The 16028-nt window shown below is 31.9% G+C and overlaps 2 protein-coding genes across 3 annotated transcripts; both read left to right on the top strand.

The window, feature by feature from the left end:
• The first annotated feature begins 8865 nt into the window (after nt 1–8865).
• Nucleotides 8866–9586, top strand: LOC125223913. The gene has a single exon (XM_048127219.1). It carries the CDS (start codon nt 8866–8868, stop codon nt 9460–9462), a length of 597 nt encoding a protein of 198 aa, XP_047983176.1. The 3' UTR covers nt 9463–9586.
• Nucleotides 9587–10691: 1105 nt separating this feature from the next.
• LOC125185107 (peptidyl-prolyl cis-trans isomerase FKBP62-like) lies at nt 10692–15994 on the top strand. Of its 2 annotated transcripts, none has more exons than XM_048081590.1 (13): nt 10692–11044; nt 11562–11651; nt 11763–12020; nt 12131–12211; nt 12300–12380; nt 12887–13081; nt 13619–13708; nt 14196–14371; nt 14571–14693; nt 14772–14918; nt 15169–15296; nt 15402–15522; nt 15722–15994. In XM_048081590.1, exons 1-13 carry the CDS (start codon nt 10846–10848, stop codon nt 15812–15814), a joined length of 1782 nt encoding a protein of 593 aa, XP_047937547.1. In that variant the 5' UTR covers nt 10692–10845; the 3' UTR covers nt 15815–15994. The 2 variants fall into 2 exon arrangements, with proteins under 2 accessions (XP_047937547.1, XP_047937548.1); XM_048081591.1 differs by having other exon boundaries at nt 10908–11044; nt 11557–11651.
• Nucleotides 15995–16028: the final 34 nt, after the last annotated feature.

The raw sequence follows: 16028 nt of genomic DNA, 5'->3' as shown, positions 1-16028 counted from the left end.
AATCTTAAAAGTAAACTTTATTGAAATTTGATTCATAATTAACCCTAAACGTTAGAGCAATTTTTCACTCAATATGACTGATTCAATTGTAAGTTGTAACAATATACTAATAACTAACTAAATTTATCTATTCAATTAAATAAAATCCAATTACCCAAATATGATTGATTTGATTTCTCATATTTTGTGTCACTTCATAACAAAAGGATTATATGAGAGGGTGCTTGAACGTCTATTATATTAATAACCATAAGTCCTATCGACATGCATGGCCTAATAGAATATACTAATCGTCCATAAAAAATAGTCATATTTGTAGATGACACAGATTTTAACGTGAAATTGGTAAAGTAAAAGAGATAGAAAAAAGATAGATAAAGTAAGAGAGGGATGAGAAAAAGTAAAGAAAAATTGAAAAAAAATGGATAAAGTTTGGAAAATAAAAAGATATGAGAGACTATTTTTCGTTTACACTTTTAAATTGATAAAAAGAGACTATTTTTTTTATATCATAATTGCACATAGATAAATATATCAATCTTGGTCTTCCCTTATAATGAAATTAATGGCGGATTAACTCAATTTCACAATAAATTAATTTTGAGCAACCGACTTTATCCAAATTTGGATAAAAATTTAATTATCTCATCCCAATTGTGAGGAGAAAAAAATGAGAGGGTTAAATGTAATTTTTTATCTTTATAATTATCTTGATGTTGCATTTATGATATTTTCCTGTCGGCTATTTCAAACCCCTCCTTTCCCCCTGTATAAATTAAGCTTGTGAAAAGTGGTTTATTCATCACTTCTCATAAAATACCAAGAACAAAATAATGGAGTTTAAATTCATCAACTTTTTTGTCATTTGCACACTTTTATTTTCATTGACGTGAGCCTCTCGCCCTAATCCACCTATTATTCCAAATGTGAGTTTTAGATTTGATAGAATTTTGTAAAGGGATTGTTGTGAGTCTATGAAGGATATCAAAATATTCCATATTAGTATTTTTTGGTAAGTTCAGAACGGATATTCAAATTTTCGGTATTTTTCGAAACCATACACCAAATCTTATTTTTGGGTATAAAATTTCTTCAATCATACTGTAAACCTAAACCCACTTTAGTGTTTTTCCATGGAGCAACACTATAAATGTCAACCGCAAAAAATGTGTAAGATATATACTGAAAAGTGATGTATATTTTAAATTTGGTGTAAAAAGTATGAGTAAAATTACTTTCTGGTATAACATAAACTCAAAAATAGATTTGAGTTTGATGTGAATGGTTGGAAATTTGTCTGAATGTACTGATAATATTGTTATCCTCAATAAATATGTGTGTGTTGTGTATGTTTGTGTTTTAATAGGTTGGAGAAATCAAGAATTTGGGGATTGAAGAAATAAGTTGTGAAGGAGTGTCAAATGAAGAATGTCTGAAGATGAGGGCTTTGGCTATCGATCTTGATTACACCCCCCCAAAAGATGATCCAGGCCATAATCACCCCCCCAAAAGGCCATAATCATTACCTAATGATTGTTTTGATTTCTCATGTTTAATGTCATTTCATAGTAAAAGGATTATATGAGAGGTTTATTTTTCTTGCATTATGAGTATCTTGGGTTTATACCGCCGTTCTTTTCAATTTTATGACTATTTTGTGCTTGCTAGTAAATGGAATTATTAATCATAAATCCTATCCACATTCATGATATAATAGAAAAATTAATTTTTTTTATAATTGTACGTATATAAAAATCATGGTCTCAAAAAATATAGTATAAGAGCATTCAATTTTTAATTTATTTATTTGTTTTATTTATTATATATTATAATTAATTTAAACTAATAACTTTTATTATACATATTATAATCAAATTTAGTATAAAATTAAATTTAATTACAATATTCATTAAATTTTAAAACTACATAATTATAATCTTAAAATTACACATTACTGAAATAAAAACTCATAATTGACCCTAAACGTTAGACCAATTTATGATATTTATCCACTCAATTTACCTGAATATGATTTATTCAATTGTAACAATAGTAATAGCTGTAATTAGCTTGATTGATGATATTTACCATACGAATCTGATCGGCTATTTCAAACCCCCTTTCCCATTTTCTATAAATTAAGCCATTGAAAATTGGTTTATTCATCACTTCTCATAGTAATACCCAAAAAATGGAGTTCAAAATCATCAACTTTTTTGTCATTTGCACTCTTCTATTTTCATTGACGTGTGCCTCTCGCCCTAATCCATCTACCATTGATACTGTGAGTTTTAGATTCGATAAATTTTATAAAAGAATGTTAAAATGTGCCATATTATTTACTTTTGCAAGGTTTTTTTTTTTTTTTTTTTTTTTTTTTTTGCTTGCTATTTATGGGTATTTTGACCATTAGTGTATTTTGTAATTAATTTGTTTTTTGGAAGATCTCATTCAACTTTGACTTGTTGTGAGATCACTCCAATAGTTGCTTTTGTTGTGCGTAGTCAAAGGATAAAATATTTGTTTTTGTTACTATTATTATGTTAGTCCTGATTTTTTGGCTCAATATTTATTTAATTGATATGTTACTCTTGATATTTGGCTCAATATTTATTTAATTGAAATAGTGACTATTATTCATTCCAATTACTTTGAATTTCAAATTAGTGTATCCTCAATACTGTTATTAATTAAGATTTGTATGTGTGTGTGTTGTGTTTGCTCTTTAAATAGGATGGAGAGGTTGAGAATTTGGGGACTAAAGAAATAAGCTGTGAAGGAGTGTCAAATGAAGATTGTTTCGTAAAAATGAATATGACAGCTCAACTTGATTACACTGAACCAAGAGCCCACCGACGTCAGATTCACCCTCCCGGTGATGGCATCGTCCCATAAAAATTTGTGTACTTTTAATTTTTCGTCCGTTTCATAAAAATATGAGCATTTTTATTCATATAAAGTTATCTCATTTTATTATCATTATACATCAACTTATTTACAACTTATACCATCATTAAAACACTAACAATAATAGAGGTCTCATTATTCACTAACATAGTATGCCCATTTTTATGGGGCAGAGAGAGTATTAAATGCAAACCTATTTTAGTATAAATGTCACAATTATACAGTAAATTTAACTTAATTATTTATACTAAATTCAAATTCCAATAAGTATTTCCTATTCACTTGCTTTTTGTAATTTTTTAACTATACCTATATATATTTTATCTAAATTACATACTAGTCTCAAAGCACATTAAAAATATTATGACAATATTTAAAAATAAATTTAAAGATACCACAATTACATAAAACATACTCCCTCCGTCCCCGATTAAGAGTCACACTTTTCCATTTCGGTCCGTCCCCAATTAAGAGTCACACTTCATTTTTACCATAAATAGTAAGTAGGTCCCACATTCCACTAACTCAATTCACTCACATTTTATTATAAAACTAATATAAAAAATAAGTCCCACATTCCACTAATGAAGAGTATGACTCTTAATCGGGGACGGAGGGAATACTACACCATACACATAAAACATAAATTTCATAGTATATTCAGTATTTCATTTTATTACACAAATCTATTCTAATTTCTTAATTTAATAATCAATTAAATTTATAGATTAAGTAAGGAGTAAGACAAGAGGCAAACACAGACACTCCTCCAACCAGGTGATCATATTTCCTGTGGTGATGCATTTTTTATTAGCACTAAACAAACCTTACGTATATATACCTAGTATATATGGTATAGCTAAAGGTGAATACCGAATATCAAGAGAATTTGGTGATTGAAAAAATAAGTTGCGAAGGAGTGTCAAATGAAGAGTGTTTGAAGATGAAGGCTTTGATCCAGGCCATAATCATTAGCCCTAAAAGTTAGGGAAATCTCTCTCTTCATAACCTAATGATTGTGTCATTTCATAGTAAAAGTATTATACGAGAGGTTTATTTTTCTTGCATTATGAGTATCTTGGGTTTATACCGCCGTTCTTATCAATTTTATGCTGTTGTGATTGCTAGTAAACGAAATTATTGATCATAAATCCTATCCACATTCATGACATGATAATAGAAAAAAAAATATATAATTATAATTGAATGTATATAAAATCATGGGTTCAAAATAGTATTTTATTATACATATTATAATCAAATTTAGTATAAAATTAAACTTAATTACAATAATCATTGAATTTTAAAATTACATAATTATAATCTTAAGATTACACATTACTGAAATAAAAACCCATAATTAACCCTAAACGTTGGAACAATTTTATCCACTCAATTTACCTGAATATGATTTATTCAATTGTAACAATATAATAGTTGTAATTCGCTTGATTTATGATATTTACCATACGAATCTGGCGGGCTATAAATTAAGCCAATGAAAACTGGTTTATTCATCACTTCTCAATACCCAAAAAATGGAGTTCAAAATCAACTTTTTTGTCATTTGCACTCTTCTATTTTCATTGACGTGTGCCTCTCGCCCTAATCCATCTACCATTGCTACTGTGAGTTTTAGATTTGATGTTAATTTGGTTTAGTTATTTACTTTTGCAAGGTTAATTTTTTTTTTTTTGCTATTTATGGGTATTTGACCATTAGTGTATTTTGTAATTTGTTTTTTGGAAGATCTCCTTCAACTTTGACTTTTACGGAAAATATTTGTTTTTGTTACTATTCCTGATTTTTTGGCTCAATATTTATCTAATTGAAATACTATTATGTTACTTCTGATTTTTGGCTCAATACTTATTTAATTGAAATAGTGATTATTATTCATTCCAATTACATTGTTTTTTCAAATTAGTGTATCGTGACTGTTATTAATTATGATTTGTGTGTGTGTTGTTTTTGCTCTTCAAATAGGATGGAGAGGTTGAGAATTTGGGGACTAAAGAAATAAGCTGTGAAGGAGTGTCAAATGAAGACTGTTTCATTAAAATGAATTTGGCAGCTCAACTTGATTACGCTGCTCCAAGAGCCCACGAACGTCAGATTCACCCTTTCCCCGGTGATGGTCTCGTCCCATAAAAATTTGCGTACTTTTTTATTTTCGTCCGTTTCATAAAAATGAGTATTTTTATTCATGGAAAGTTATCGCAATTTATTATCCGTATACATCAACTTATTTGCAACTTATACCACTATTAAAACACTAATATTAACGAGGGTCCAACTATTCACTAACATTACCTTAACTACCATTCTCCTCTTTTATCTTACGTTACCAATTTTGACTTAATTCTCGTATCATATCATATGCCCATATTTTTATTGGACATAGAGAGTATTAAACGCAAACCTATTTTAGTATAATTGTCACATTATATAGTGATTTAAACTTAATTATTTATGCTAAATTCAAATTTCAATGAGTATTTCCTATTCACTTGCTTTTTGTAATTTTTTTACTATACCTATATATTTTATCTAAATTACATACTAATCCCACGACACATTAAAAATATTATGATACTAATATTTAAAATAATTTAAAGATACTACAATTACATAAAACACTTCACCAAAAACACAAAACATAAATTTTATAGTATATTCAGTACTACTAGTATTTAATTAATTTAAACTTCCTATATATAAAAATTGGCCTAAGTTTAATAAACGTTCCAAAATGATAAAACTAGTTTATTTTTTATGGTCACGATATTTTCGACAATCTTGAGTTAACTCAGATGCGGGCCCACATAACCTAACTTGTTTTGAATTCACAAGAATATCACGTTTTGGTATTAGTAGCTGCGGCAGCCATCAAATTGGCTTTATCTGCCTAAACTTTTCCTTAGTAGAAGCAAGTGCTTGAATTGATTGAGAAAAATCTAACTTCTAGAATATTTATTTATGTTTCAAAGGATTTTGAAATATCTCTATATATCTTAATCATTGGGGAAAGGTATTTAATTATTACAATCAAATTCTCTCTCAGTTACTTAAAAAGTAGACAATATTTAAATCGACATAAGTTTTGATGCACAATAGCAGAGTAAGAGAGAAAATAGAAAAAAGTTATTGGAATATTGTAAATAGAGAATGAGACCCACTTTACTAGATAGAAAAAAGTTTTTTAATAGAATTGTTCTATTTTTAAGGACAGAGAAAGTAGAATATAGTGTTACTAGTGCTTGGTTTGTTAATTTTTTTTTGTTCTATGGGATGATTTTGTTGTTTGGAATCTTTAGAGTAATTCTTCATTAATATCTGTAATGATTCGAACATCCAGGTAAAAGAGAAACTTCTTATCAACTAAATTGGGGAAATCTTGTTGTCTTCGTCATCAATATTTGACATTATTTTTTAGTTTGGCTCATGATTCGTCAAACATTTTAAGACCATCTCCAACCATACTCCAAAAATGAGTTTTGGTGTAGAAATTTTCCCCAACCATACACCAAACTCAAACTCATTTTTAGCATTTTTTTCAAACAACACCAAATATGGTGTTACTGCAAAAATTTTGTGAGACAAAAATTCAAAAATGGTGTAAATTTTGAATTTGGTGAAATGGTTGGAATAAAACCAGTACTTTTTAGTGTGACGTAAACTAAAAAATGGGTTTGAGTTTCGTGTAAATAGTTGGAGATTAGTCTAAGTTTAAAATGATTTCCAAAGCCCAGTGGATTAAATGAACAATTAGGGTCCAATTAAAGTAAATAAAGACTTAGTAATAAAGAAATCAAAGACTTTAACATGGAGTACTATTTTAAACCAAAAAAAGGATTCTACGTAATAGAGAATCTTGCAAAATATAATTATAACTTAAACTAGTTATATTCTAACATCAGAGTGAAAGTTGCAACTGATTCGTATTCAAAATTTTGAAAACGAATTCTCTATCTAATTTAATTTGTGTAGTCTAATGTCTGTATATATTTTATATGCACTTATTCATAATTAACTATAGAATTGTGAATATAAGATTGTTCTTATGTGACTACTTCATCTTTTTTATCTGCCATATCAGCATTGATTTAGGCTGACTAGTTGGAAATAAAATCAAATGATATTGAAACATACATAAATTTTTTCGTAAAATTAAAATTTGGTCAAAGTTCAATAATTTACCTGCGGAATTCAATTTAATTAAGTTAAAAAAAATATCCTTATAACTTCTGTTGTTTTTCATATTTGACTAACTAAAATTTCGTCTTGTTCATTAAAACATATAATAAAGTAACGTGTATCTTACAATATATATATTATACTCTCTTCAAACTTCCTATACTTTTGCACCTAATCTTCTTAAATGTATTTAATTACATTATCGATTAGAAGTAGACAAAGTCACACGTACGTAAAGCTTAATAAATCAATTAATTCAACATCACATCAACTCACCTTGTTTTTCAAACTTGTATAATTCAAATTAAATGCAACTTATACCCTCCTACAATTACAACTTCCATTTCGTCGGTTTCTAATATTAAAAACTTGTAATATTAATTAGATTAAAAACCTTTTTTAAAAAGGTTAGATAAAAAAATTAAATCATGCTAAGATTTAAGCAAATGGAGACAAATTCAATCTTTTTAAGTTCCATGAGATGAAAAGTAGAAAACCACACCCACACATCAAGTCAAAGAATTGACACTAATCATAGAATTCAATTCCTATTAATGTTACTTTTTATCATTCAATTTTGGCACACTTATTTAATCCAATCCGTGGGCTTGACCCCCCCTATTTCTTAATTAGTCGGCGGCCTATTGAAATATTTTCGTCTCTAGCTCTCATAATTTTCCTTTATTTCTTTGATGGAAAAATAGAGTAGAATTTATGACAAATAATAGCATATTGTTTTCTATTTGGGTCTGATTTTTTTTAGTTCGGTTGTTATTTTTCTTCTATAGTGATTTTAGATATCATCATTACTTTTATCTATGCATTATATTTTTTTATTATTATTTCTATTCTTCATCGTTTTTATACTACTATTATCAATTGCTCGTGTCATGATTTTGCTTGCGTGGCGCAACAAAATTGAATTCTCGTCATTATTATATGTGTACCACTATTTAGGAATAGTCTAATACTCCAAATTACACGTAAATATTTCATACTCCGTACTTATCAATAATACTATTTGAATAATATCTCAACTTTCAATGAATAGTAGTATCTCTTAATCAATATACTATTTGCTAAATATGGATGGAAAAAATATTAATTATCTAGCGTTCATAAAATAGCTTGAATATTAGAAATAATATTTTTAATAATTGAGTGTAAATGTCATTTTTTGCTCATCTCAAACTAAATAAAACATTGGCAAGAAATCTTGTATGAAAGCTCTTTTATTTATTTATATTAATAGGGATATGATTAAATGAAAACTCTAAATATTGTACAAACTCAAAACTATGATCTGGATTATTGAAAAATATCAACAGATCACAAAAAAGCATGAAAATGTCAACAAAATTTCAACGGTAGTCAATGATTGATTGTGTTGATACTTTGTTGACATTAAAATTTTGAAATTTTACACTGTATTAATATTGTATTGAAACCGTGTTGAAGCTTTGTTGAAGAGTTTTAAGTTTGTACAATATATAAGTTTACATTTTATCACTGCCCTATATTAATATATACAAATGGAAGCAAGATTGGACTCCAAAGTGATTACAAATCACCAAATCAACAAAAACTACTAAATTTGAGTTTCATTTAAATAATTTATTGATAGTAGTTTAACAAATATAAAAGATTTGCATTTAATAATCCAGTCAGTTGCCATTCAAGTTTATCCATCCATAGAAAATTAGTCCATGCCATAATTTTCAAACCAAAACTTAGAAAAAAGAGGCTTCTTATTTATTAATTATGAATATATCTTCCAAAACCTTCCACCTACATCCATCCCATTTATACACAATTCAATTTCCTTCTTTCCTCCTTCATAGAGAGATGAATAAAAAATCGAAACAACAAAACCGATTTGTCCGCATAATCACCACTCCATACCGGGCCCTGTGCAAGGCCCGCGACTTCTACGTCCGAAACATGCTCGACTGCGCGAATTCGAATGCGATCGGGCTGCAGAGCTCCGGGCAGGGCGGGCCCGCCCTGCCCCGGAGCTTCAGCACGTCGTCGTCGTCGGCCTCCCGCGACGACGACGCGGACTTCCGCGAGCTGGTCCGGGCCGCCTCGGCCCGGACCGCCGGGCTCGACGCCTACATCAATCAGGAGGAGCGGAAGGCGAGGCCCGGGCCGGGCCGGGCCTTGCCACCGCGGAGCGCCAGCGTGGCAATGGGGAGGATTGATGAGGAGAGGCCAAGTGGATTCTTTGGGGAAGATGTTAAAATTGGTAATTTTAATAATTTTGATAATAGTAGTAATAGAATTGTTGATAGGAAGAGTGGATTGAAATATCCAAGGAGCAAAAGTGATGCCGTGGTGGTCAGAACGACGTTGTTTTGATGTTTTTATTTATTTTGGAAATTAGATTGCAAAAATTTTAGATTTATGTTTATCAATAGGAGTATTAGACATGCTCCAAATTGAATTGTTGTTAATAATGATAGAATTTGGGATTGTTCGGTTATTCGAGATTGCATTTGGCTGAGATATTTCTACCTCCATTTGATGTGGTTGGTATTTTTTCTTTGAGATTTTTAATTTTTTTGTGATTTTTTAATGATTTGGTGTAATTAGATTTTCGTATTTATGTAGATTAATCTTTACTCTTAATAAAACATTTTGATGTTCATGTAAATTATGACTTTAATATGTAAAATTCATCGATCATTGAATATAAAGCATCCACGAATCATCCAAGAAGAATGACTGAAAAAAATAACAAAATTAATAGAGATGGAGAAAAGAAGTAAAGAACGATAAATAAACTACATAAAATTAGAAAAATAAAATTAAGAATAGCACGTAATCATTTTTGTTTATCAATTCTTCTATGGTTCTTCTACCTCTATTTGAAATTTCAATTTCATCTAAGTATATTTAGTAAATAAAAGTCAATTTTGAAAGTATTAGATTTTTTTAATTTTAAGGTTCCATTCTACTATGTTTTTTCTACTTTAGGAAGGATATACAATAATGATTCTCATAATAGAAACTCATTTTACATTATAATTTTGGAAAAAAACACTTTGGGTGTATGCACTTTTTAAACCAAATGCAGAAGGTGTTTGGTGTGCATGTTATAAAAAATGACAAATTATTACTCAAGTGGTTTATGACTTATGAGAACAACTTATATATGTTTGTGACTCTATGACACTTACAAATCTTGGCCATTGTTAGGAGGGTATGGTCTCGAACCATACCTAATCCGCGAACTAATCGCCCCTTCTCAAATGATAGTCGTGGAAAACTCGATATAAAAGAATGCAAATCCGGTATTTGTGGTTGGCACCGCCAAGATCAGCTCTTAGCAGCGTGGATACTGTCGTACCTCTATTAAAGACACATGGAAAATCATAGTCAATTTTCTTGAGTTAATCAAAAGCAAAAGCCATGTAGTATAAATTTAAACCCGAACCTTGAAAAAGAATGTTCGTTGTTTTTCAGTTAGCTGGATGTGGGAGCACGGTCGGTGTACAAATGCGAGCAAATCCAAATTTCAAGAATTTCCGAACTAATTTTTAAAGTTGCGAGATAGACGACCAAATTACACTATTTTTATTCCAAAAATTTGCTCTGTTTTTTCATTTTGCAGTTTAAAGAAAATTTTACATCTTTCTAGAAAAAGAGATGAACTGCAGTGACGATAAACTGCTTCTGATCGCCAAAAAGGGGGAAATTCCAAAAACCTAATTTCAAAATCTCAATTCCGAGACAGCAAGCATGGTGCAATTCTCGAAAGTGAACATCAAGGATTTCGTAGAAGAAGACGATGACGAAGAAGAGCCGGGTGAAGAGGTCGAATCGGCGCCGCCGCTGAAAGTGGGGGAAGAGAGGGAAATTGGCTCGAAAGGGATCAGGAAGAGGCTCGTGAAGAGTGGAGTAGGTTGGGAGACACCTCAATTCGGCGATGAAGTTACAAGTAAGAGATCTGTGTTTGTATGCTGCGGCATTCATCTGTATAGCTTTTGTTTTTGATTTTCTGATGGTTTATTAGTTTGATCATTTACCTTTATCATACGGAAAAATTATGCATTTTCTGCACGAATGCTTGCGTTAATAGCAAATTAACTGTGTGCAATCGTGCATTTTCCTTCAATTCCGGTGGTGAATGGTGTGTCTGAAGCTGCATTATTGCTTGAGCTGTCTTATTCTATTTTCATGTAGTAGTATAACTTTTCCATGGTCTAAGGATGTATGTTTGGGCAAGGTAATTCATTATGAAGGTTTAGGCCAGCTCCATTAGTGAGGGTTTGTATCTCGGATACACAAGGCTTAGATCTAGTGGAAAAGGAAGATCTTTCCTGTTTGTTAATAATTCTCACTTTGAGCTTTTAGTTGAGTTTTATGTTCGGAAGCAGCGGCTTGCTTGTTTTTTGTTTAATTTACTCTTCACAATTTGAAATTAACCGCCTTTTGTGTTGTGTTTTGAAGTATAGTTCACTATGTGGGGACTTTATGTGAGGATGGGAGCATTTTTGCCTCAACAAGGACAACGAATGAGCCTGTCACTTTCAAGCTTGGACATGGTCAGTTGTCACACCATGTGGACGTCGTCACGGGAGTCTTTGCCTTATAATGTTCAAGATTTCTCTCTTTTGGTTGTGTAGAAATTTATGGATTTTCTGTTGGTCGTATAGGGAACATAGTTGGTGGATTGGACCATGGAATTATTACAATGAAGAAAGGGGAAATTGCATCTTTCATGCTGCAGCCAGAACTAGCATATGGAGTATCAGGAACAGCTGGTGTACCTTCTAATTCTGTTGTTCAATTTGAAGTAGATCTTTTATCATGGATTACTGTAGTGGACATCTGCAAGGATGGTGGAATTATCAAGAAAATCCTGGAGACTGGGGAACAGATTGGGCCTCCTGGTGACTTGGATGAAGTTTGTGGTATTTTTATTTGACATTCTTTGTTTAACTTGAGTTTCAGTTTTGACTATAATGTTTGTAATGTTCCCATGAACTTAGTTTTGCTTCTAATGGCATTTACTATGTTCTAGTTAGTTACAAGGCTATGCTGGGTGATGGTACCATTGTTGCAGAAACACCCGAAGAGGGCATTGAATTTTATGTTGAAGATGGTATGCCGTGTTCATTAATTTGCATTTGTTTTTTGCAGAAGTTTTACTCCACATTTCATATAAGTTAACAAGAATCTTCTTCTTTTAGGCCACTTCTGTCCTGCATTGACCAAAGCTCTTAAGACTATGAAGAGGGGAGAAAGGGTCAGTTTGATTGTTCAGCCACAGTGTAGGTTCTCAAACTTATCTTTCTATTTATAAGCGTAGATCCAGTTTCTGAAGTTCCCTGTTCCCTGATCTTGTTGCCTGAGCTTCTAGAGCAGCATTTTGTACTCCAATATATAGTGAATATATGAAAACCTGGGTAAACTATGGAACTGAAAGATCATGACTTATATCAATCCTTGGCTAGCTTTCGAGCCTTCTGGAGAAGACTTTAAGAGAAGAAATGGAAAGTAGTGCACTGAAAACTAAGATATCTGTCTGTATTTGTGGGAAGAATTGGACCCGATCTTGTCATTTTTATAGGACTCTTGATATATTTCTTTGCAGCTCATATGTTTCTATTACACGGGTTTTCAAGTTATGTTTTGATTACTTTTATTGCTTTATAGAGATAAAATTGATTTCTAAGTTTAAATTTTGTAGTAATTGATAAATATTTCTTCATCACCCTGATGTATCAAGGATTTGTATTTAATGTTTAATATCAATCTATTAATCTAATTACTTCAGATGCCTTTGGGCAGAAGGGTCACAAATCAAACAATGAGCTTCCTGTCATCCCGCCTGATTCTGTCCTGAGCATCTTTGTCAAGTTGCTTTCATTGAAGCCGGTGATAGATGTTACGGGTGATTTGAAAGTCAAAAAGAAGGTCTTGAAGGAAGGTGAAGGCACAGTCACTGCTAATGACGGTGCTACTGTTACTAGTAAGTATTTCAGATCCTAACATTCTCTCTAAATTTATTGTCTCAGTTTCAACTAGTTTTGTGAGGTTTAAACCTACAGATTGACAAATATGTAATAGTACTTCCCCTAGTGTGGTTACTCCTATATTGATTGTAATTTTTGTGAAAGAGACGATGGTTTTTGGAATTTCTTTTAGTTATCATCCACTTTGAAAATTTCCTTTATGGGACACTTTTGAATTCATGCTGTACTCATTCGTGTCCTTCTATCCCGCAAGCCTTACAATTTTCTGTATTCTACTCAAGCTCGTTGGACTATTACAAGAAAGCCAATTTAGTCTTAGGCCCCAAACAAGCAGTCCCCATTTGGGCAACACAACATGGCAAATAGTTAAGTTGGTGCAGCACATGCAGTCCCCATTTGTTCGGTTTTTTCAGTTGATATAAATCCTGATGTTATTTCTACATACACGAGAGACAAGTGAATTTCAGTAATAACTTGCTACAGCCTTTTCATCTTGAGTTCTTGACATGTAATATATGTCTCCAACTTTGCAGTTAGGTATACTGCTATGCTAGAGGATGGCACTGTGTTTGAGAGAAAGGGTTTTGGTGATGAGCAGCCATTGCAGTTCATCACGGATGAAGGTAGGTTTGCCACAAATAATTCCTGTATAGTCACTGACCTGGCTTACTATTCTATGAGTTTTCCACTCATGGGCCAACTTAAAACAGAATATAATACTCCCTCCGTCCCATAAAAGATGTCTCACTTTCCTTTTTAGTTTGTCCCACTAAAGATGTCACATTTCCATTTTTAGAAAAAAGTTATCTCACATTAATTTAAATATTGTATTTTCTCCCTCGACTTAACTAACAAAACAAAACCTCCTAAAATCCCGTGCCGTCCCACAAGTGTGACATCTTTTGTGGGACGGAGGGAGTACATAAGTATCAAGCAAGAATGCATTAGTTGCTTATATTGCTCTAATATGTTACAGTAGCCGAATTGCAAAATCTTATGCCTAAACTCCTGTTGAATCACTGTAGGCCATATAAATGGCATATGCATTCAAGTAAGTTTTTGTTATCAATATAGGGATATGGTATTTGACTTTCTTTTAATTGGCCGCAGAACAAGTGATTGCTGGACTTGACCGAGCAGTAAGCACAATGAAGAAACATGAACTTTCATTAATAACAATATCACCCGAGTATGGGTTTGGAAACACTGAAGTAAAGATGGAATTTTCTTTGGTTCAACCATCATCAACCATACTGTATGAAGTTGAAATGCTGGATTTCATCAGGGTAATTTCCACAACTTTGGTAGGGAACCTTTTGGAACATTGTTTAAATGAGACATGATATAGCCTTGTTTTGGAATTCAGATGAAAATCTAATCGGTAGTGAATGGAATTTTGAAAGGGAATCTGCTGCATTTCCTATGAGATCTTATTTAGCAGTCTCTGAATAAGTTGTCTGATAATGATCAATTTCATGTAAAAAGGAGAAAGCACCTTGGGAAATGAGTACTCCGGAGAGGATTGAGGCAGCCAACCGGAAGAAAGAAGAAGGCAATCAGCTCTTTAAAATTGGAAAATACCAACGAGCTGCAAAGAAATATGAAAAAGTATGTCAGGCTATATTTGTCTCAATACTAAATAAAATTGCTGTCGAATTATTTTATTTATTCTTCTCTGTCAATCAGGCGGTTGATTATGTCAACCAAGACGTACCTTACACAGATGGTGATGAAAAAATAATTAAGCCCTTGATGATATCATGCTGGTCAAATAGTGCAGCTTGTTGTCTAAAACTGAGTAATTTCAGGGAAGCAATTGATCTATGCTCAAAGGTAATGATACCATCTACTTGTCTTACACAAGTTAACCATTAGACTGAAATTAAATCTATGAGCCATTTAATTCGGTGCACAGTTATTATGAACTAACGAAATACTTTGTGCTATAACACTTGTAACAACCTTCAAACATTAAGAAATTCCCTCAATGTTGTATCGACGATTCTCTCCTCTTTATGCCTATTTTTGGCCGCCGTATACCAAATAATGATTTAGTGCTCTTGATTTTTTGATGGGTTTATAGATCCTGAATGAAGAATCTTGCAATGTGAAAGCCCTGTACAGGAGAGCTCAGGCTTACATGGGCGTCGCAGAATTACTTCCAGCTGAACTAGACATCAAGAAGGCCTTAGAAGTAGATCCTCAGAATAGGTATATATAATATATGTATAACCGAGTTTTGATTTCTGATAATATTAGTCCCTTATGATGCAAAAGCCCCCCTTTTAACAGTCTTGTTCTGTCGCTGATTCTCAGGGAGGTGAAGTTGATGCAGAAGAATCTTAAGCAACTTCAAGCAGAGAAAAATAAGCAAGACGCGAAGCTTTACAGAGCAATGTTTTCAGCAAAATCTGAAGACACTTGCATTGCTGAAAAGGTAAGCTGTTTCTTGTGTTCTGCAGCCCAAATAGTCGATCGTTATTCTCGTAAACTGCTCATTCTGAATTCAGGTTAGAATCTGTCCATGCATCATTAGAATCTGTTGCTGAGCCTTGTTGTGCATCATAACTAGGGGATTTGAGCATAGTGTTCTTGTATTTGAACTCGTCGATATGTTTGTTTTTGGTGTTTTGCAGAGATTGAAGATATCCAACGACGAAGAGGATACTAGCATGCTTGATGAAAGTACTGCAGGAATGATAGTGGAAACTGAAAAGTATAGCTGTTAATTCACTTCTTCGGAAAATGGAGATGAAACTTGATTCTCATCAAACCTTTGTTCACATCACTTATGTATGTGTGCAAACAATATCTAAATTTAATGTGACATAATTTGGAATCTTCAAATTAATAGAAGCTTATTAAGTCAATCAAGATGTAGTGCAATATAGCCTACTATTTTTTTAATATTTGGGAGAACGATTGATAGATTTTTATCCTTTA

This window comes from Salvia hispanica, chromosome 4 (assembly GCF_023119035.1).
Source record: "Salvia hispanica cultivar TCC Black 2014 chromosome 4, UniMelb_Shisp_WGS_1.0, whole genome shotgun sequence".
In the NCBI taxonomy this organism is placed as follows: domain Eukaryota; kingdom Viridiplantae; phylum Streptophyta; class Magnoliopsida; order Lamiales; family Lamiaceae; genus Salvia; species Salvia hispanica.
This window is presented reverse-complemented; position numbering and strand designations above follow the sequence as displayed.